This window comes from Balaenoptera ricei, chromosome 2, assembly GCF_028023285.1.
Source record: "Balaenoptera ricei isolate mBalRic1 chromosome 2, mBalRic1.hap2, whole genome shotgun sequence".
In the NCBI taxonomy this organism is placed as follows: domain Eukaryota; kingdom Metazoa; phylum Chordata; class Mammalia; order Artiodactyla; family Balaenopteridae; genus Balaenoptera; species Balaenoptera ricei.
Window position 1 is genome coordinate 164,968,401 of NC_082640.1, and position 22,839 is coordinate 164,991,239.

The window sequence follows — 22,839 nt, forward strand, 5'->3', positions numbered from 1 at the left end:
TATATACTTAATCATCCTATGGAAGAGAAGAACATTTCTGATAGACACAGACACATAGCACGTGAGCACATGGACACGTGGCATATGCTCCTGAGCCATTAAGCTAACACATGACTCAAGGTTACTTATAAAAAAATAGCACACAAAGGAGCTTGTCATAATGATGAAACTGTCTATCAGATAATATGGTAGCAATTATAGTAACTAAAGAGATTTATCCAGAATTCATTTGCGAACAGGGCAGTCCTTTTGATCTAGAGGGCTGTTGAGCAAAAGAATAATTTTCCTGGAAAATTCTGTAGGACTTTATAAGATGCACACCTTAGTTTTAAGTCCTGGTTTATGTTTTTCTCATCTTCAGTAGACCATCTTTGGATTTAAAGAAACTGGATTTTTACTAATTAAAATGTGCACGATAATTGTTTATTTACCCATAAGTTAAATATTATATGTATTATAGTCCAGGGACTCAATGAAATAAGTTATGAGAAATTTGAGGGTCACTTCTAGGCACTATTTAAGTAGGGATGTAACAAAAAAGATTTCTTAATTTCTATGAACAGTGAGTACATTTTTATTAAACCAAATCCATGAAATGATACTTTGAAGATTAGAATTACAGTATGGTCACAATGTTATGTGATTTTCAAATTTCATTTGAGATAGTATGACATAAAAATACTAATAACATCTTACTCTTTGCAAGGCCTTTATAATAAGAATTCTTCCGAATTAAAACAGTCATCAAATATTGCATAATTTCAAAGCTGGGCTAAGTGAATTACAAGTTTTATTTGTCCTATTGTCACAGAGAAGCTCCAGTTTATGTAGTAAATGAAATTATGGCCTACAGAATTTGTCCTTAATTATGAAAATCTAGAATTATTATCCTAACCTAAAACACAACTACCCTATACTGTTTTCTCTCTGCCCCAGAGTTATGTGGGCAGCAAATGTCCTAACACACACCCAAGAGTATAGCTTTATTTATTGGAAAACTTTCCAATTTTCAGTCTCCTCAATTTAAGCTTTGCACAAGTTTGCAGGGTCCCTGTAGTTATTTAAAGCCTAAAAAAGAATGTTTAGCTTCTTCGAGGAAAATAGTACATAAATATCCAATAATAATAATATATATTCACATACAGTATGTCGTTTATAATTCTATAAAGCACAGAGGGTAATGAAAGGCACTCTAAACTGTAAATCACTCAAATCGATTGTAATCATATTGCAGCTCATCTCAAAGAGATAAAGACCTTCCACTCCTCTGAAATCCCTGTCAATACCCCGGCAGGCTAAAGAAAGGGGCAGGGAGGGTCAGAGGAAGAAGGACAGATGAGTCAAGGATAAAGAGGCACTTTTAATCTTCAGTTCATGGAGTTAACGTGGATTGGATTAGATTCCCAGCGATAGTTACGGTTTGCGCCACAAGGTGCATTTCTTTTCCACATGGCAGTTTTATAGCTTTACCGTAAGTCCCTGACACTGTGTTGGCCTGGTTGGAGGGATCTGACAAATGCCAAGGATGGATATGCAGTGCTGCATAAGAACACTTGGGGACCAGGTACAGAATTAGAAAATGACAGTTTAAGTCAAAAGCTAAAGGTTATAGCAAAACAAATTAAGGAAGTAAGTAAATAATGGGCCAGAAAAAAAATTTATATTGCATTTTCAAATAGCAGAAACACTTCAAACGTCTTTTTATTAACTGATGTTGCCTTTTATATAAAAAAAGATGTTGCTAATCCCCCTCCTCGTCAGTGGAGTGGGTTTGAGTGGAGTGATCTCCTTGTGCATTCATTCATTCACGATTCAACAAATATTTATTCAAAGTCTACTTTACATGTGAATCCAAGCTAGGTGATGGCCATACAATGGGAAATAAAACAAAAGCCCTGCCCTCAAGGATTTTATAGTCTAGTGGAAGAGGAATGCATGTACCCAAGCAAGATAATCTTAATACTAAATTTGATTGTGCAGTTATTCAGTCTCAGGCACTGAACTGGGTTCTTACGTTAAATCTTCACAGGAACCTTAAGAGGCGGAGACTATTTTTGTCATCATTTTACAGATAGGAATATGGAGGTTTATGACATTAACTCCCAGGGTCATAAACTAGTACTTAAAGACCTGGAACTCAAGTCTGTATCTCTCAGAAGACAAACTTAATGCTTCTATGGACTACACTACGTTGTACCTGCAGTTCCACAGAGTGCAGCAGGGTGCTATCAGGGGAGATCTGGGTTCAGTGGCACACGTAAGTGTGTGATGGAGCCTGAGGACCAGACAAGGGTGGGCACAGGATGGAATTTGGGCTGTAACCTTGGGCTCTCTAGGACAATGCTAACAACTTCTGTTCCCCTACCTAGACATACACAAGCATAAACTGTGACCTGACCTACACCTTTCACACTGAGGGAACTAATGGGCAGGCATCGTGCATAGATTGTTTCACTTAGTGTAATCTGTCCAATGATTGCAAGAGAGAAATATTAATCTCCCTCTTTTACAGAGGAATAAACCAAAGCTCAAGGAGTTTGAGCATATTTGCTGCAGTCACAGGGCCAGAAAGTGTCAACACTGGGATTCTACACAGATTTGTTTGTTCCTACACTCCTCTCCCTTTCTGCTACCCTACTTTACCATCTGTTTCCCAGGAGCATTCCAGTGTGCAGTGTATATGGAGCTCAAATTCATTTGGTTGACAGATGTACATTCACATGCAAATTTACTATTGTTTCTCACATCCCGGTGCATGCAGTACACTCTGTAATCACATTATTAAACATTTACTAGAAATGTGCTTCTGCCCGATGCACAATTGCCAGTCTCAATGTTTAATTAAACTTGATTTGTCTTCATTTTAATCACATCATAGAAATGTGGTTTTCTCAGCGTTCAATGGTGAAATCTTCATTCCAAATGCCTACCAGTGTTTCAGAGCTGTATATCCTGGAGAAGGGAATGAAGAGAGAACAAAATATCCTTGCATAAAGGATTTCAAGGGAATAATATTAGTTAATAATAGATAATACTGACATAGTACTTATTCTGTGCCAGGTTCGTGGATTATCATATTGAATCCTTCTTACAGCGTCCTGGAAAGGGATTCTGTTATTATTCCCATTTTAGAGATGAGGAAACTGAGTCTCAGAGAGGTTAAGTAACATACTCTCCAGTATCATACAACTAGTAGGTGATAGGGCCAACTTGGATTTGAATATAGGCATGGAGACCCTGATACCTTTATTTAGAGAAACTTTTTCTGCAAAAGGCCAAATAATGAATATTATTGTTTTTGCAAGCCATAAGGTCTTTGTTGCAGCTATTTAACACTGTTGTTACAGTGCAAAACCAACCATAGACAATTCATAAATGAATAGGTATGGCTGTGTCCTAATAAAACAATATACAGAAACAAGCTGTGAAGAGCCAGATTTGCTACTCCTTTGTAGGTGGGGGCCCCCTGGTCTAGATTATGCATGTTTTGAAACTTATAGCTGTTTTTACTGACCGATAAGCTTTATTTTATGGGCTATGTCATCTCTGTTTGGAATAAAGGGAGAAAGATAATCTCTAAGTGGATGAGTTAAATCCCAAGAGACACAGAAAATAGTACTTCTATGTAGAGTAGCATAGACCCAATGGTGAGGTTAATTCAGGATCAAGAAGTGGACGGATGCGTCACTGGGACAGGCAATCCATTTACCTGTACTTAAACAAACAAAAACCCAACCATACACCCCTTTCCTAACTGAACACCAAAGACATAGATTCAGTTTACCTTTATTTATGTTATGCTGTGCATTGCTTAGAGCAAGATTTGAAAACAACCAACAGGAAGCATGATTATATCTCTAGTTCTGTTACTTCTACTTAGTAACCGTAAGTTTTGGAGCTCTGAATACACTTTTCTCCCCTCTCTCCTGAGAGGAGTCGCATACTTTCCTTTTGAATTCATGGTTTTTTGTTAGCCACTGGCTTAGCTGCCCTCGCCTATTCTTCATAGCCCTTCTGTATAAAGGTGCCAACTGACTTCTTAGCATTTATCTTTTCTTCTCCCTACTCCCTGATATGTACATCTTCTAAGTTCCAAAGAACATTCTCTTCATTTTCTTGGCATTGGCTGTCCCTAACCTGCTGATAAGAGCATCCTGCTTGAAATTCTGCTCTGTTTCTGGCCATTGATCTCCTTTTATGAGGGTGGACTCTCCTTAGATGTGACTCAGTCCACTTCCTGCTGCTGAGTTTTAGGGACTTTAGATTCTGTTCTCCTGTTTATTAAAGGAACAAGAACCAGGTTGTACGTTTTTTGTATATACACACAGTCATGACAAGTTTAAGATAAATTTCAAAAAATCAGTCTAAGACAGACCAGATTTTATTTATGCAAAATAGAGTTTCCTTCACATTTTACTAGCTTCAATATTGATTGTAATAAAGTTATTAATAAAAAGTCAGAGTTCCCACCACCAGAAAAGAAAGCATATACCACCAGACTTGGCTCCTGATAACTCAAGCAGAGTGACCACGGTTTTGCTAATCCCCCCCTTTTTTAAAGTCAAAGTGGCTGTATAATGCACGCTCAATAAATGTTAAACTGCGCAACTGTACTGAGATTATTGGAGATGACTTCTGATTTTATTGTCTGCATGTACACAATAACAATATACACAGATAAAGAGCATCCTTTACAAGCATTAAATATATATAAAAAGTCCATTTTAAAAGCAATAGAAAAATATCAAATGTTTTACTATGAATAACTTTTAAGATTTTACTGTAGAGTTTTTCTTTGTTGAAACAATTAAATCTAATTTTATTAAAATATCTTTACATTAGTCAGGTGATTCTCGGTAGGTCTCAAAGGGTAGATTTCTCAGTGTACTTAGACAAATTGATAAAAGGGAGGAAGGAGGACATTTAGGCATCTAGGAAGTTAAAAATAAAGAGCTAAGTATAAATCTAAAATAAGTGTAAAGTAAAAGCAAATCTAAAGTCTTCTCAGACAGCCAAGGTTTAGAAATACTTATTACTTCATTTTGAAACCTATATAAAACTGTTTTGAGATGCTGCCTCTTTCAAATAAAATAGGAATTTATATAAGTGAAGCATAAACTGAAATAGAACTGAAATGCTTTTAGACTTTCAGAATGAATACTTGGATATTTCTACTGAATTTTCTGTGTTGTAAGGGTGGGGCTGGACCTCTGGGAGAGGTAAAAATGAAGGCAATACGTGAAAAAGGATATCTTGTTCTCAGGGAGCAATTGAGATCTCCTTCAGGAGATAAACCAAGTGAAATCTAATAGTTTTGCTTCATTTTGTGACTTTCTCCCACTATAGCCTCAGAGAATTGTGAGCTCCAAGTAGGCTCATAAAGGGAATTTTGAAATACTCTTAATAGATCTGTTCTTGAAATAAGTCAAATGAACTGAGCGAGGTACTGTGCCAACACAGTGACTCACAGCCCTGGCCAACCCTGATCCCAGACCTTTACGACAAGTCCCTAGTCTCATTGCCATTCTCAAGAGTTGTATGCAATTCATCTGCAACACGTGTTCCAAGCCCACCTTCCTGGTGATATGTGATAGTAGTTATAGATGTCGCCCATAAATGCATAGGCCAAAACATTAATGAACTTTTCAGCCAGTAAATCCAGCTCGTTCTTTGGCTGCATGGTTATCTAGCTGCCTCATTCTGCCAAGCTACAGTTGCTTTAATTTTTTCTGGTCAGATAGAACAGTCAAGGTAAGTGGACTTTGCTAGGAACTGAATAATAGGAATTGGGACCATTATTCAATTAGAACTTTTTTAAGTCAATAGGATAAGTAAGGAGAAAATCTTCATATATCTTTACTACTCACTGTGTCTAGGTTCTCCTTTCTGAGTCACACTCAAAGGTAAATCTTTGAAAGAAAAACAATAAATGAAGTAAATCTTTGGACAGCATCCTTGAGTTTTGGTTAGACGGAAAATTTCAGTCCCCATTCAGAAGTCTAGGCACTTGTAAGGATTCCAACGTGATTTAAATAAACCACCATCCCTGAAAATCAGAAATGAAAATATAAAACCAAGAAAACTGCATGCTCTACTCTACCTGTCTCATCTCTTGTCCTAATAATAAAATACCTTATACTCACCAATGTTCTAAGTGATTTTTGACAAGACAGCAGTGGTACATCAATAGAACTGGAGTAAGCAAATCGAGACACTCAAGGCTTCTTTTAATCTCTTGAATCATTATTGCAAAGATAAGAGTGGGTTTCTGAAGAGTAAATTTCAAAGGAACCTAGCAATTAGAATGGTGAAGATACTACTTCATCTGGCCCATTTCCCTGGCTGGTTTAGAAATTTCTACACAATAAGGACTACTCTAATTTGACTAGTATAATTTGCAATATTGCAGATGATAGAGTTTGCTTCTTCCATCAAGAGAATAGATCTGTCTGATATCTCCTCCTTGGCTTTTATAAAAAAAAAATTGATCAATTCCATTATTATTAGAGATGACATTTGAAATTATTCGGAATCATTCTTTAAATCCTGGATATTTATTTCTTACAGATATCCAGGAGCTGTTTCTTGTTGAAAGGTGCACGGTTTTATGGAGACCATGCAAAGACCTTCTTTCCTTTGAGATATCTATAAAATCTCTCTTCTTATGCAGGGTACATATGCACACACATCATTGGGTAATATAAAAAACGTTGCATTTGCCCAGCACAAATAAATATATTTAAATATAAAATAGCCTACAGATCTTTAGACATATTCCTCAGGTAACCAAGATTTAGTCTCATGTATTTAATGTCGTATTAAGTGACTAAAAGAAGGACGTCATTAATATTTTATTTATATGCCTCACATTTGTAGGTTTTCAGAGATTATGAGAACTTTAGTAACCATCTAACCGTCAAAGCTAATAAGTTAATCATTTATTAGAGTCAGGATACCTGCCTCTGTTTGAGGCAGCAGTAGTCATCAATTTCATGAGTATTCTTGAGCACTTAAGATGTGTCAGTGTTTGGTGTCATTGTGTGTTGGGGAGGGGATTGTGTGTAGGATGGTGTAAAAAGATTGTTTAAACAAAAAAAACAAAACCTTGTTAAGGTGATTATAATTTCACACCAAAGGAAAAAAACCATGCCCGCAAGAACTGATGCAGTGTAGGATAGTGGAGTCTAGGTGACAGGTAAATATTTGAAATGTGTCCATAATTTTACATAATCATTGACCACTTTCTTAAAAGTGGGGGAAAAAAGCCCTAATTTTTAAAAAAAAATGCTGTTCTGGCTATCACATTTATAATATGAACTAATATTTGAGTCATGACATAAACTGTGATATACTTCTAATTATTGACAAATATGTGTTGCTTGAGTTGTCGGTCAAAACACTTAGCAGTGTTAGTTGTCCTTTCTCTTTATTGAACCCCTTAGTCACTAAATTTTGGTCATTTTTAATGCTTTTCTCTAGAGTCTAACTGCCATTGACATGCTAAAATAATACTATTCTGATACCAGCCGTTAAGGCCCAGGAAAATGACTTTTAAACTCATCCATGAATTTATAAAGGCTGCTTTTTGTAATCCATAAGCTTTAAAAAGGGGCTGAAACTGCAGTGCCTGATTTTAAAAGCCAAGGTTGCAAGGCAGGAATGCGTTTTGTCTCATTTTGGTCTTTAATTCAATGCTTTGCTTTGTTTTTATTTTGTATCAGTAGGAAGTGTGAGGGGGAATATCCTTCTCTTCTAAACCTAGGTCAAGCTATTCATGACCAGAGATTATTTGTACCCTGCAAGATCATAAACAGTTTGGTTTGGTTGGGTTTAGAAGGCTGGGGTTAGTGAAGGCAGTGTTTGCTCAGAAAAAGAGAGGGTAATCCTCCAAGGTTTCCCATGAAACCATTTGAGGACTAAGAAATCCATTGGTGGGGGTGGAGTTAGTGTTCCAGGATATCTTACCAGTAAGTCCAACCTGCTTTTCTTACCAACCGTGTGTCCATCCATCATTTAAATGGTGATGGCCCCTTATTACCTGTAGAGTCAACCTCTACTATTCTCCCTCCCTTTTCTTAGTCTAAGTCTAGAAATGGATGGAGATCAGAGAAGAATCAATCTTCTCTAGTTTTCTCACCCTGTTCCAACTCCCTCACCCTTGACCTTTCCTTCCCCTCTCATGGAAGCTGCATTATTGCATCCCTTCCCCTTGGACTTGATAATTCTCCCTTTAGAATGTGGAAGAGGGCTAAGGATAGATAACAGGGGCCTGTGTCTCCCTGTGTCCATTCCAAGATCCCTAAGGTTTTCCCTAAGCAAACTCTCTTGACTCCCCAGACAGCAGCTGAGTGCTTCCCCACTCCTCCTGATGGGCCTTGATGGAGACTCAAATAGGGGACAGTGCTTCGTTTACCCCATCTCAGCTTCCCTGTCCTTACTGGATTTCCCGACTTCCTGGCTGTATCATTTAGTGTTTGCTGCATAACAAACCACCCCCAAACTTTATTTACTGGCTCATGTTTCTGTGGATCAGGTGGCTGTTTTTTCTGTTCCAGCCTGGCTTGGATGGAGCTAGATGATCTTGATGGCCTCACTCACACATCCGGAGGCTCAAGTGAGCTGACTGAGCTGGAAGAGTAGGCTTGGGTGGCTGGGGTTTCTCTTCTTGTGGTCTTTCATCTTCCAGGAGCCCAGACCAGCTTCCTTCATATGGCAGTTTCAGGCTTCATCAGCATAAGCGGGCAAGCACCAACATGCAAGGGCTGTTCAAACGTCTGCTTCCATCACACTTACTAGTATGCCCTGTGCCGAACAAAGCAAGTCTCAGAGCCAACCAAGAATCAAGGGGTGGAAAAATAGACTTACATCTGATGGGAGGAGTGATAAAGTCCCACTGCAAAGGGGCATGGATATCGGAATGGGATTATAGCTATTTTGCAACTTAACACACTAGCAGAGAGCTTGGAAAAGGCTCTCATTATTACAATCTATTTTCCTCTTAAACTTTCTCCCTCTCAACCCTCAAGGCCTCAAACTGAGGTTGGAAACTGATGATTTTTACTGAGGAATTTTCCTTTTTTTTTTTCTTTCTTTCGGATATGACATTTTGGAATTAATCTTGGTTCTTCCTGCCATATCACATGATTTTCTTTTTTCTTTCCCCCCCCTCATTACCTCTTATTATTCTGCCTTAAATTGAGTTAATGGTGTTTTAAAAAATTAAATGTCCATTTAAAAATTTTCTAATCTTTTTTCTTTTTCTATTCCTCCTTGGATGCTTTCAGATACTTTATCTGCCTTTGTTTGGGGTATTTATGATATATTAGTGTTATCTATAAAATGTGTTTTATTTGTATAGGCTATGTTCTCCCTTTCATTTATTTTCTTTTCTTCTTTGTTCTTTTTTTTTTTTTAACAAAGTCAATTGTGTTATAAAAACAGCCCCCATGCTGATCTATACTTTTCTCTAGATATTTTCTCTGAGCTGAATACGTTGTTATTTATCATTATCCTTTGTTTGTGGCCAGATTTGAAGCCATGCTGCAGTTCTCACAAACAAATCAATTTGAATTAATTTGCCAAACAGAGTTAACGAGGCCGAGGCATTGTATGAATTCAAGATATAGTACACCAACCGCATTCCCTGAGGTTATTCCTTCACTGGGAAAATTTTGATTCTTGTACCACATTGTAGTCATGTATACCTGACCTTTGAATCTTGTACTAAATGATGCATGGCTGCCAACTGGTTCATATTTTGAAAAGCCTTGGAAATGCCACATAACCAAACAAATCAGGAGTATAGACAATTCTTTCATTAATACCTTTGTGGGGGAAGGGTGGTCTTCAAGACATACACTCTCTGATGCTTGCCTATTCTAGAAATCCTGTGGCTAATGATGTTCTAAGTGAAAGTTTGAGAAATATATTTCTTAGATGATCTTTGAGATCCCCTTGACCTTAAAAGTGTAGATTCCTCTCAAAATATAAACTGTTAAGTTCCAATGACCTCTACTCCTAGAAACTGCTTTATAATTATGAAACACACAAAAAATTTGTGGGACTTCCCTGGTGGTCCAGTGGTAAAGAATCCGCCTTCCCATGCAAGGGACGCGGGTTCGATCCCTGGTCTGTCGGGGAACTAAGATGCCACATGCTGCAGGGCAACTAAGCCCATGCGCCATAACTACTGAGCTTGCGCGCCTCAACGAGAGGGCCCGCCTGCTGCAAACTACAGAGCCCATGTGCCCTGGAGCCCACCTGCCACAACTAGAGAAGAGAAAATCCCCATGCCGCAACTAGAGAGAAGCCCGCACACCGCAACGAAAGATCCCACGTGCCTCAACGAAGATCCCACGTGCCGCAACTAAGACCCAACACAGCCGAAAACAAACAAAAACATTTGCTTAAGAGGGACCTCAGTGGTTATGTGGACTCTCCCTCCCCCTCAGCCCTCCAGCCCCACAGATCCTCAACAAGTTCTCTAGCAAGAAGAATCTCCTTCAGACCGTAAAGGCTGGTGCAAACAAGTAGGAAAATGCAGTCCTCCTAAAAGGTGGGGAAATAGTAATAGAGTTCCTCGAAGGAGCTCAAATCTCTGGGTCTTAGATGAGTAATGTTCCAGGATGCTGAAGAAATTTGAACTCTAAGCCCTTGTTCATGTTTACCCAGAAATAATGATGGGGGTCAGTCAGAATAGAAAACTAGTTTGGGAAAAGTGTTCTAAATTTTACGTTGTCCAAAACAATGTGTCTCAAAATTGGAACTAATATGTAAAAATTCTCATGTGTTTTATTGGACAGATAAGTTGGTATACATTTAACCATATTTAACAAAGAATCTGGTGATGGCCTGGGCTCTTCAAAACAAGTCTTACCTAAGTAGTCTGAATTCCCTTTGGAGAGCATTAGCAAATTGGCAGATGAGGAGTATATTATAGATATAGTGTATCTTCATTTCCTCGAAAGAGTATAATGTAAGGCGAGCTATGAGAGCCTCTTAAGGAGATCTGCCTCTGGTTGAACTGAAACGCTCAGATGAAGCTCTCTAGTTATTCTGTATCTATTGCTGTATAACAAATTACCCCAAAATTTAGTGGCTTCAAACAGCCAACATTTATTATCTCACAGTTTCTGCAGGTCAGGATTTAGTAGCAACTTAGTCGAGTGGTTCTGTATCAAAGTGTCTGATGGGTTAACATTACTCATCTATTGACTAGGGCTACAGTCATCTTAAGGCTTACCTAGGTCTGGAGGATCTGGTGGCCTCAGTTCCTTGACATGTGGGTGGCTTAAGTGTCCTTGTGACACAATAGTAGCTTCCCCAGAGTGAGCCATGAGAGAGGGAGTGGGAGGAAGTCACAGTGCCTTTTCTGATCTAGTCTCTAAAAGGAGTCGCACATTGTTAATTCCACCATATCCTATTCTTTAGAATTGAGTTACTAAATCCAGCCCAGTTGGAGAATCAAGTTCTACCTCTCAAAGAAGGGACTTTTAAAGAATTTGTAAACGTTTTAAAGCCACCACATAATCCTCCTATTCTGTAAAATTTTCAGGGTCTGGAATGAATGTACAAAAGATATGCTTCTCACACTTGCAAGATGGCACAAAACTAAGAAAGGTATCTCCTACAGGAAATAAAAGGCCTAGAGTTGAACATTTTCTTATCAGGTTGGAATGCTGTTATAAAACAAAAAAGAATAAACTTAATGCAATTAAAGTACTGCTTTGAAGTTCATAAAGTATACTGTGTGAATGGAAGATGGCACAAACTTTTTGGGAAGCAGTTTAATTGGAAACTGTCTTGGGCTTAAGCTGGAAATAAGCCTACTGTGTGACTGTGCTGTGTTGTGTTGTTTAGACAACTGTTGTAAACGAGCATATTCACCAGATCAAGGGTGGGTGGTGCATGGGACAGTGATTGTTCTTTTTAGATCCCTTGGGAATAGTATATTCATTTGTAGGCAGGAGGTTCAAGGTTGGTCTGGAAGACCTATAATTTACAAACACCAGAGACCCCATAAGATCTAAGCAGAAATAATACTGTAGCATAAGTTTATTATGGCATCAGCAATGTTGATATTGGTGTGACTTTCCTATTCACAAGGATGAAAATGTTCTTATTTGTTGCTCATCGAAATTGTCCTTCCAGACCTTCTACCTGTCCTCAGAGCTGTGTAGTGACACCGCACATGAATGTTTGAATGATTGGAATTTTTTTTTTACCAAATATTCCAGCATTCTGGCATTAAAAACGTTGAGTTTGATGTCCTCTGCATGAGAGGAATGAAAGTAAATGGAAACTGGGGGCGAGTGGGAAGGAAGGCACCTAGAGAGAATTGAATCACCAAGATTAAAGAGTAACAGAGAGATTGCACAGAGGGTGGATATGCAGGAAAGAATGGATCATGGGGAAGAATGAGCCCTAACATAACACCGTGGCTTTTGCAAAAGTGGAAGAAATAAGTGATAAGAAGAAGGGCAGCTAGGGGAATCTTGAAAGGCTCATGTGTCAAAAGGTTGAAGACAGAACATTAAGGTTTTATGTTGAAAAGGAAATTTGAAAAGATTTGACACTAAAAGTTGTGTGGTGAAGTAAATCTTGTTAAGTTTGCCTTCTTTTTAGTTTAACCCTTCTGAATCAGGTACTGTTATAACAATAACAAGAATAGTAACAAATCATATATTGAGCACTTATTTTGTGCCACACACTGTGCTAAGTACTTTACACACACTTAGTTCTCAGTTAATTCTCACAACAGCCCTATGTTGCAGTTATTATTATAACTTTCATTTTATATATGAAGAAACTGAAGCTTAAAGACACACCAAGACATAGATATACTTAATGTGTTTACCAGGAAGGAACTAGACAAAAGCCAGGTTGAAATTGACTAGCCTAGCTTCAGGGCATGTTTTGGAATAATTATAGAAGGCAAAGAGTGACACCACTTGAGGAAGGAAAGTAAATTTTATAGTCGGTTTTGTCTTGTTAATTTATAGCATGTCATTTTTGAAAGTGGATCTTAAAGAGTAAGTTCTAGACAGACCTATGATCATGAAGAAAGTTCCATTAGATTACTTGGAAATAGTTTCTTAAACTATGAAAGCAAATAAAGAGATTTTGGTCACCTGGGCCTTGTTTTGTTCATCTTTCTGGGATTGAAAGGATCCTTAATGGATGAGGATAAATAAAAAGTCCAGGATCAATGAGCTTCAGGAAGAGAGTTGAGAATGGCTTCAAAATACAGGGAAAGGATAGGGAGTGGTGATATATGGTCCAATTATTGCATCAGGGTAAATTGTCTTTAATATAATAGCACTTCAACAGAAATGGCACTTTGATTTAGATTTGAGAGAAGTTTAATGTTGACATGTTTGCACACAAACTTGACAAAGCCAAGGAATAGGGGCGTGATCACTTGGATAAGCGGACATGGAGCACCAAGGTTACATCTCCAGCACAGGCCCTACTCCCATCCCCTGAGAATGAAAATAAAGCACATTTCCGGCCTCTTCCAACTCCCCATGAGCGTCCTTGACTGGATTATTACATTTAATTTGTATAAAATCTTACAATACAGGTATTATCATCTTCATGTATTTTTTGGAACAGATGAAGAAATAGACATCTAGATTAAGAAAATTATGCAAGTTCACAGAACTGGTAAAATGTCTGAGATAGGATTGCATCTATCCTATTGAGCCATCTTTGCTTAAATAACTCAACTCCTATAGCCTAGAGATGGTGGATCAATACTATGACTTGAATATAGGAAGGAATTGATAATATGTCTGTCCACATATATTTTCCATTTCCAAACATACCCAGAAGACATGAGACAGTGAGCTTCATCGGCCAAGTCAGGGCACTCCTGGGTGACCCCCACTGCTTTCTAGGAGTACACATCTCATCACTTTGGAAAGGTGGTTCTCCCTGGCTCCTCGAACCACTTAAGTGAGTCTGGAAAAGCTCCCTTACTTAATAATGCCCTTGTGCTCTGAGCCTATTAATTTACTTCCCCCAGCTGATCAGTCTTCTACTCCAAGAGATTAATTTCCTTGCCTTGGCACACTAAAGGATCGAGGCTCAGAACATACAAATAGTTCTTTTTTCTTCAGTCCCAAAGGTGTGTTGTGAGGATTAATGAGATGATGCTTATAATTGCATTTTGAGCTCCTTGGTCGAAAGTCACTTTATAAATACAAGATATTAATTCTTGTTGAGTTCCATCCATCACTTACAAGTGGCTGAACATTCTAGATGCCCTTTGGGTAGCACAATAACCCCACATCTGACTCTAAGAGAATTTGTCTGGGTCAACACCAGGAACAAGACCAGTGCGGAGCTCAAAGAATTTCCCCCAGTTCCTTGTCCTTAAGTGTCTGATGTTTGCTTTGAAACACACAAAGTGTTCTTTGGGGAGAGAGACATTCTAAGAACCTCTGAAATGCTGTACTTCTTGAGTCTACCCACATTGATTTTCTTTTGCCTCTGGCTCTAATACATAGTATTCATTCTCTGACTGTTCATTAGACCCACGGTCTCATTTTTTAGTGTCAACAAAGCAATAAAGAAAACTTTCCCTTCCTTTATTCCAGACTCAAAACAAAATGCAAAAATACCTCTGGCATTAATTTTGCGCAGATGAATGTTGCTATGATATTCCTATTAGCATGTCCACATGCTTGACAACATTTCAGATGGTATTAATGGTCTACCTGCAAGAAAGCATTTTCTGCCAGCCCAGTGCAAATTGCCAGAACCTTTAAGCTACTCTTCCTCAACTTAGCAGCAGTATATCATCATTACCTGTAGCTGGACCAAGAAATCGCATTTGTCGATGCCTGAATTGCTCTTTTACTTTCAGTGGTTTTAGAAACCAACTTTGTTTTGGAAATGGGGTTAGCTGAGTATATTTTAGAAGACACAGAAATATAAAAAGCAACAACCAACTACCGTCTGTTCATCTTTGGATGATAACCTTTGTGGCACCAAATGTAATACGGTCACCTTTTGAATGGAGGCCTGGAAAAGTTCTGAGACCGTGGAAGCACACCATGGAATTAACATGCTTCCTTTTGATTATTAGGAAAGAGTTGAATCATATTAATAATAATAGTTTAAATAAATTGGGTGTTTTTTCATATCCCAGGTTCTGTATATGCTCTACCTCTTAATATCCTGTACCAAGTCCTGTGGTGAATTCGGAAGTGGGAAAACTGAGGCTAAGTGACTTGCACAAGGTCAAGTAGCTACTAAAGTTAAAACTCAAAGCCAGGTTTGTCTCCAAAGCCCATGGTCATAGCTCCTATGCTGTAGTGAAGAAAATTAGTATAACTTCTAATGAATAGGAACTATGTTTGAACCAACAGAGTGTAAAAATGGTGTTGTAAAAGTTATTTTCTGTGCAATACAAGAGTTCTCTCTATCTTTAAGTTTTTCAACTGAAAGAATTTTTACTTCTTTGGGGCCATCAACAAGTTTCCAGATTACTTCTTTGGGACCTTAAAGAGGGACTAATGTACTGGGAAACTATTCAAGGGTCAACTTGCTTTCTTTGTCTTATCTTCCTCTGTTCTCTTTTCCTTTTATCCTAAATGGATTAACCCAAATGTAGCCAATGTGAGCTGTTTTGCATGAAGGTTGCAGCTCTGTGTATGAACCAGTTGGGCCTCAGTAATTTCACCTCAGAGCATTCTGCTCTTCACGGTATTATAATTCAACAGTGCATGTTGTATGTGTCTCCAGGAGCTGAAATATTTGATAACAGAACCAATAGTACGAAAGCAAATGACAATAGGAGTTCAATTGTATAAAAAATGGGTGGAGATACACACACTCACCCACACACACACCTCTAACCTTTTTCAGTAGAATGAAATATGGCTAATACTTTTTTTTCTAAAATTCAGTTCCAAGTAGGTGAGTGTCAGATCCACATAAGTAATTTAAGAACTGTCTATTTGAAGATGTCATTGTGCAATTTATAGATTTCTCAGTGTGGTTGAGAACTGCAATCATTACATTTTGGGGGTATAATTAGTAGTATACATATGTCTCTTTTTAGTGACATTATGACATTACTATTCATAAGGCCATTCTTCTTGAGAACAGCATCACTTTCTGTTGAAGAATTGATTTTAGTCTTTGTTTGAATGTTCATACTGGCTGCTATATGAAATGTACAACTAAATGTCATTAAGGATTTAATAGGAATGTATATGGATTTGATGAGGTTTGCTAAGCTTTCAGAGTAGTCCCTGTGTATGAATTCTGATATTTAGAAGGTTGTTTGCTCTTCAGTCAGTATAGCAAATGGGGCTCGGGGCAAATGAACTCATTCTCATGCACATGTTTCTAAAACATTGCTCACTAATGTTTGAGATAAATTAAAATAAAAACCAACAAGAACATGAAAAGAGACTAAGAACAATGTTAATGTGGCAATTTAAACCAATTTGGTATTCCAAATGGCCTTCCATCTTTCACAACTTTTAACAGTATGCAAGATCGCTATCCCTAGTGCCAGATACTATCAGTCTGGCATGGAAAACTTAAAACTTTTTTCTAAATGTCTTTTAAGCTGAGATGGAGAAGAATGACTCTCTGTCTTTCACTTTCTGAAGGGTCTAAGGTTGATTCGTGGCTATGCTGTCCTCCCAACATATCACATATTGATTCTCCTACATTGTTTCTTATTTTTCTAGCCAGTACCATGTCCTAATATGATTGTCTATGGAGCGTTATGCTTGACAGAGAGTGGATGGGGGGGGGGGTGCTTAGGAGGACCAAGACTCGTATGTTTGTGGAAGAAGTAAGTCAATGCAGCTTCTTAATTAAGTTGGTACACATAGAGCTGTTGGTTTGGAACGTTGGGTACTTATGATTTTGTCTTGCACGTTATGAAGAATAGTTAGCTTTATATTTGCTATTGACTTCACCAATCCATTCCACAGTGAGTGGAACAGAGGTCATTACTATACTTAATATTGTAGCCAATGACAGTTACAGAAAACCCAAAGTAATAGAACATATTCAAGGTGAACCTGGCATAATCCATTTGCCGTTTCTCAATTTCTCAGTATGTTGTTGTGACTAAAACTTGAGAGAGGTCAGAGCTTATGAAGATGGATGACATCCCTTGTGTATCTGTCTCCTGTAGGGTAGAATTAAGAGTTATTCCCTTGTGTATCTGTCTCCTGTAGGGTAGAATTAAGAGTTATTCCCTTGTGTATCTGTCTCCTGTAGGGTAGAATTAAGAGTTATAGAGATATAGGTTCTTTTCAGAAAAGTGCATGTTCCTTTTCTATTAGGACATGTGAAAATTTACCCAACTTTATTTTGGATTAGTAGAATTCTGTGTACCCAGATCTACCAGGATGATCATTATAATGATCTCTAAGTGGTATTTACATTAACAGGTAAAATTAACTTTTTTCACCACGGACTTATTGAAACACCAAGAAGTTAAGATACCTTTCTGTTTTTCCTCCTAGCTTACACCCTGTCTTTTTTTCTTCTGTGAGAAATAACATTTTGAGGAAAACTTTAAATTATATACTGCAATCCAAAACTGTTAATTGTTCTTTCCATTCATTGCACTTTATCCTTTGATATGTTAATATATTAGGCTTTATGCCAGGCAGATAGGGTCCCATAATGTAGGCTGGGGACAGATCCATGGTAGCCTCTTTCATGAGCTTTTTGTTTGTTTTTATTCCTGGATAGTAAGAATAATGAGTCAGCTCCTTAGAATAATTTGTTCAAAGGAGAAATGCATGGGGAATCTTTTAAATATCTCCCAATATTGCCACTCCTTCCCCATCCCATTCCTCACATAAGGCAGGTACTAGTTTAGCCACATGTGGAATCTTCTCTGCCAGTGAAAACTCCTCCGTGAAGATGACCCTGAGATGGAAGTGCCAGGGCAAGCTTCTATTCACCTGATGCTATATTCAATCCTAATAATCTTTCTAGCTTTTAGACTTCTTTATAAATGGTTTCCAAGCCACCTGTCTTGAGAATTTGATTTCACCTTCAATGTTGGTGATTTGGATTGGGCTTCCTGAAGTTCCAATACTGTAAGGCTATGAGTCAAAAGTAATTTAGAGTTCACCAGTTTCTGCTGGATCACTATGAGGTTGGTTGACAAGACAGAGTGGTTCCCAAAGCATGGCTTCATTATTTTGTGATTTGAAGCATATTCATTAGGGGTATATCTTCACAACACCACTCTCCATGTCTGTCCTAATTAGACAAACCATCCAGGGGTGGTAACAACATTTATGAAAGGAAGAAAGAGGCATACTAACAGTTAAAAGCATTATGTTTGATCCTTGAAACTAATTAGATATTTCATTCTTGGAAGAAGTATCCCTAACAGGCTTTATGAATGGATGTGTATTCAGGAAGGACCTCTCCTAGGAAGGAAAGAGAGAGAGACTAGGTAGACATATAAAACCTGTGTCTGTTAGTACTAATAAAATGTAGGTACTCAAAAGTCTGAAAATGCTATATCACTATATGTATAGCTGCTTTTATTTACAGATATGTACTTTGGGGTTCCTTCGATTTTAAAATGGGGAACAGATCTAGACAAAGAGATAGAGATTAAAAGAGTTATCTGTAATACTCTACCTATTTTACATAGGTGATGGGATGCCAGGCCCCCCTTTATGGAATAGGAAGTCTCTGTTGGCCATCAAGGCTTAAATTGTCTTCTTTGGCTTCCCTCTGCCAGGAAGTAGAGCAGTTGCACACACTTGAGAGGAGAATAAGGACGTGCATGGCCCCATGCTTCTGATCAGATACAGCAGAGTGAGTGTGGAACATGCATGACTAAGACACTGAGGGTCCCCTACCACATTATGAAGCTGATCTGATACAAGTCAAGGGGATCATTGTTCCTGCATTGAGCCAATTAAGGTGTGGTTAGAGTGAGATGGAGAAGAGTGAAGGTAAACCCATTTCTGTAAATAGCCAAACCTCTTCCTGATGCCCATCCCAAGTCACATTTCCAAAACATACGGAGCACTGCATAGCTAAGAATAACCTGACCTCACACCTGTCAACCAAGGGCAGAGTGACTTCGACTCCACCTCCACTAAAGATAAATGGATATCTATCTCTAAAAACTTCATAAAACGCACCAAAAACCTAGGATGTTTTTGAATGACTCATTGACTTTTCAGATTGTTCTTTAAGCTGTTTTTTAAACTTTAAAGGCAACACTGATAATGAACGCTTCCAAATGGTAAAACAGAAAATCCCCTTCAAATATAACCGGCCCGTAGAGGAGTGGCTGCAGGAAAAAGGTAACTGTCGTTAAAACTTTCATTTTAAAATCATTTGATTCTAAACCCTCATTTTTAAAGCCTGCAAATAAATGTTCCTTAAATGATAATCGCCTGCTGCATAAATGACTGTTTTAATTTTCATTATAATTTGTGTCAGCTTCCACCTGCCATATGTTGATAAATCATGCTATAATACATTGCCATTAAAATACAGTTAAAGGGACTAACATCTAGCTTTCTATCAGCATGACAACCACAAACAAGAAATTCCAGGAACCTCTAAAAAAGAAATGTATTATGGCAGTTTAACCACTGCATGACATTATTTGTTAATTTGTTTTAAATTACCTCTTATACCAGAGCTTTCTAAAGAAATTTCAAAAGAACTTATTAAACTTACATCTTGAGTCTGTTTTGGCTTTACTATCTGTAGCACGGTTGATGACAACAAAAAAATCATAGATTGACTCTTGTAGTTTAAACTGCTTAAACAACTGTTATAAGGGGAGCGACTTTTTTTTTCAACATTTGTTTTTAAACAAAGAAAAGAATGAGAAAGATGAATTTTGCCTTTAGAGTTAAACTTACAGAGGCAAATATATTTCATAAGAAGTTAATGGTGTCCTAGTTGCTGACTGAAACTAAAAAAATAAACAAACTTATTCTACACTTTGGTTGTGTATTCGATATTTATGCAACAAAAGTGTACGTGGTTGAAAAAGGAAAGGTTAATGCAAGGCAAAGCAGCAGTTTCTCATTTGCTGAAAAAAACAACCACTTTGTTAATAAAAGAGGGCAGCGGTTATACCTGATGTTAGAATTTTCTGTGTGGCTCCTATTTATTAGGATGTGAACTATTGTCTTTCAGTGAAGAAAAATTTTTGTCTTTAAGAAGCTATTTACTCTGTTCTTTCCTGAGCCAGTATAAGCTACTCTTGTAGCTTAAGTGAGTTTTTTTTTAAGTAGACATTAAGTGAGTTTTAAAAATATGTAGAGATTTGACTGAGTTATTTATAAATAGTAATGAGGTATATTAATATGCAACTTAAAAAATAAAGGACTGCTACAGTTGTAAGTTGAGTGAAAACATTCAGACCTTTAAACACGGAAAATCCTCACTGAGTCTTAACTGTTTGCCCTGTTTTTAACGTACGTGGTCTAATTAAAAATAAATTAAGAATAACTCTAAAAAGCAAATAATTTTGTTTAGTAATCACCAGTTCATAAAGTCCCTTTAACATTAAAGATGATGATTGCCTCACTTCTTAAAAAGGAAAAGACAACTAGATGCATGTCTGAGTCTCATGTGCCTGAGAGAATTTTTTTGTTTCTTTCAATTTTATGTTAATAATATTTTATTTTACTCCATTGCCTTTTGAAGTCTAAGTTCAGTAGCATGCCAGGCATTTTCATTTGTATAAGTCATTATAAAGTTACTAGTAGGCTTTTAGTTTTCCTTCCAATAGCATTGTTATCAGTGGGCTTTCATATAGAAGGATGCTTCCAAACACACAACAAAAGTTGAGCTGGTGGGACAGGGATGGGGTGGTTTGGGTGGAAGGGAGGGAGGAATTCCAGTTTCTTAACTGAATATGTATATGTTTATATATGCTAATAATATTGAAAAGAATTATTTTCAAACTGGGAAGTTCTCTCTTCTATGTTATTTTAACCAAAATTACTGTTTTGTTTGATTTTGGTAAGTAACATTTATTCGTTCTGTTGCTTTACCTCTTCCTCTGTCTAGGTAACTTTCCCTTCAAAAGAAATAGAAAATGTATACCAAAAGACCTTGTAATGACAATAAGTAAAACAGGGTAAATTCAGAAAGATGATTAGGCAGAGGTATTAGGAAGTAGCTGGAATCCTCTTTGGAGTTATTTCTGTCATTGGGGAAGAGATCTGGGTCACAGCATTCCCAAGTCTGTTTTCTGGCTCTGTCTGCTATTGACTGACTTTCTGACCTTAGACAATCCACTTAACCTCTTTATATCTCAGATTTCCCATCGGAGGAGAGGAGAAATAATACTGCCTATTCCCCAAGGGTGTTCTGAGGTTTAATTAATTAGTCTTTGTGCAACACTGACTGGAGACGTGCAAAGATTTAATTTAAGCAGTATGTGAACTTGTTGTCCAAATGAGGTAACAATTAATGACTTTCAAGAGGATGGGCACCCAAAGCAAAACACAAAGTAACCTGCTACAAACCCTGTACTGGTGTTATAACCAGATTTCATATTATTGATGATAGAACAATTATCAGACTGGAATAGAGATATAATAATTGTCGCCCCTTATAAAAAACACGATTGATCATAATGAGGGACAATAAGGAGATCTGGCATTGATTGTGAGAAATCTTGGGCAGATGGTACAACTTTCTCCAGTCAGTCCCTTATATCCTTCATAGGGAGAGTGTAGTGATGATTGTTTCTCACTTATTCAGTTACTCCTGCTTACCTGAGAGAGATAAATTGATCAGAGGAAGAGATGGCAGGAGACTTGAATATCCCCCTATTCCTTCAGTGCCTGCCAACTTTACTATTAACCAACTAATCTCAGGTACAGAAGGCTAAGAATGGGTTTTAAAACATAAGAAAAGCAGACCTAGCCAGAAATAAACCATGAAACAGACAAATAAACAAAGGTCCAAATACTTCCTAGGGCATGAGGGAAATCTGAAACACAGGCAGCCTCCTTCCCTGTTTCACCCCACCAGTGTCGTGTTCTCAAGAAGTGATTAGTCAGATCTCTCCTTGAAAGAAGGAGTAGCCAGAAGTAGAGCGGTGGCTTAATCGTATAGCCCAGGAAACATGTCTTGCCTTTCTCCATGCTTGGGTCAGTCTTGAACAAGCAAAGACCACTTTTTGGAGTGAACTATGGCAACTGGAATAAAGGAGATCCATCATTTCTTTTCTTTTTTTTTTTTTTTTTACCCTGGCCTCTGCCGCCACAGGGTTGCCCCACATTCTGTACCCCTCCCTCTGCCATGGCCTGAGTGAGCCAGAGCCCCCAAATCAGCTGCTCCTTTTTTTTTTTTAACTTTTAAATTTTACTTTACTTACTTTTTTTATACAGCAGGTTCTTATTAGTTATCTATTTTATCCACACCAGTGTATACATGTCAATCCCAATCTCCCAATTCATCCCACCAACACCCCCACCCCCTGCCGCTTTTCCCCCTTGGTGTCCATACGTTTGTTCTCTACATCTGTGTCTCAATTTCTGCCCTGCAAACCGGTTCATCTGTGCCATTTTTCTAGGTTCCACATATATGCGTTAATATACGATATTTTTCTCTTTCTGACTTACTTCACTCTGTATGACAGTCTCTAGATCCATCCACGTCTCAACAAATGACCCAATTTCGTTCCTTTTTACGGCTGAGTAATATTGCATTGTATACATGTACCAGACCTTCTTTATCCATTCGTCTGTCGATGGGCATTTAGGTTGCTTCCATGACCTAGCTATTGTAAATAGTGCTGCAATGAACATTGGGGTGCATGTGTCTTTTTGAATTATGGTTTTCTCTGGGTAT

General features: G+C 37.8%; 1 protein-coding gene across 7 annotated transcripts in view; it reads left to right on the top strand.

The window, feature by feature from the left end:
* NRXN3 (neurexin 3) overlaps positions 1–22,839 on the top strand; it is a 1,690,724-nt gene that overhangs the window by 1,508,503 nt on the left and 159,382 nt on the right. For 4 of the 7 annotated variants that reach the window (XM_059914768.1, XM_059914763.1, XM_059914764.1 and 1 more), the window contains one exon: positions 19,227–19,316. The exons of the other annotated variants lie outside the window; for them this stretch is intronic. In XM_059914768.1, the coding sequence (XP_059770751.1) occupies positions 19,227–19,316 (90 nt within the window). The remainder of the gene's footprint in view (positions 1–19,226; positions 19,317–22,839) is intronic. 7 annotated transcript variants of the gene reach the window in all.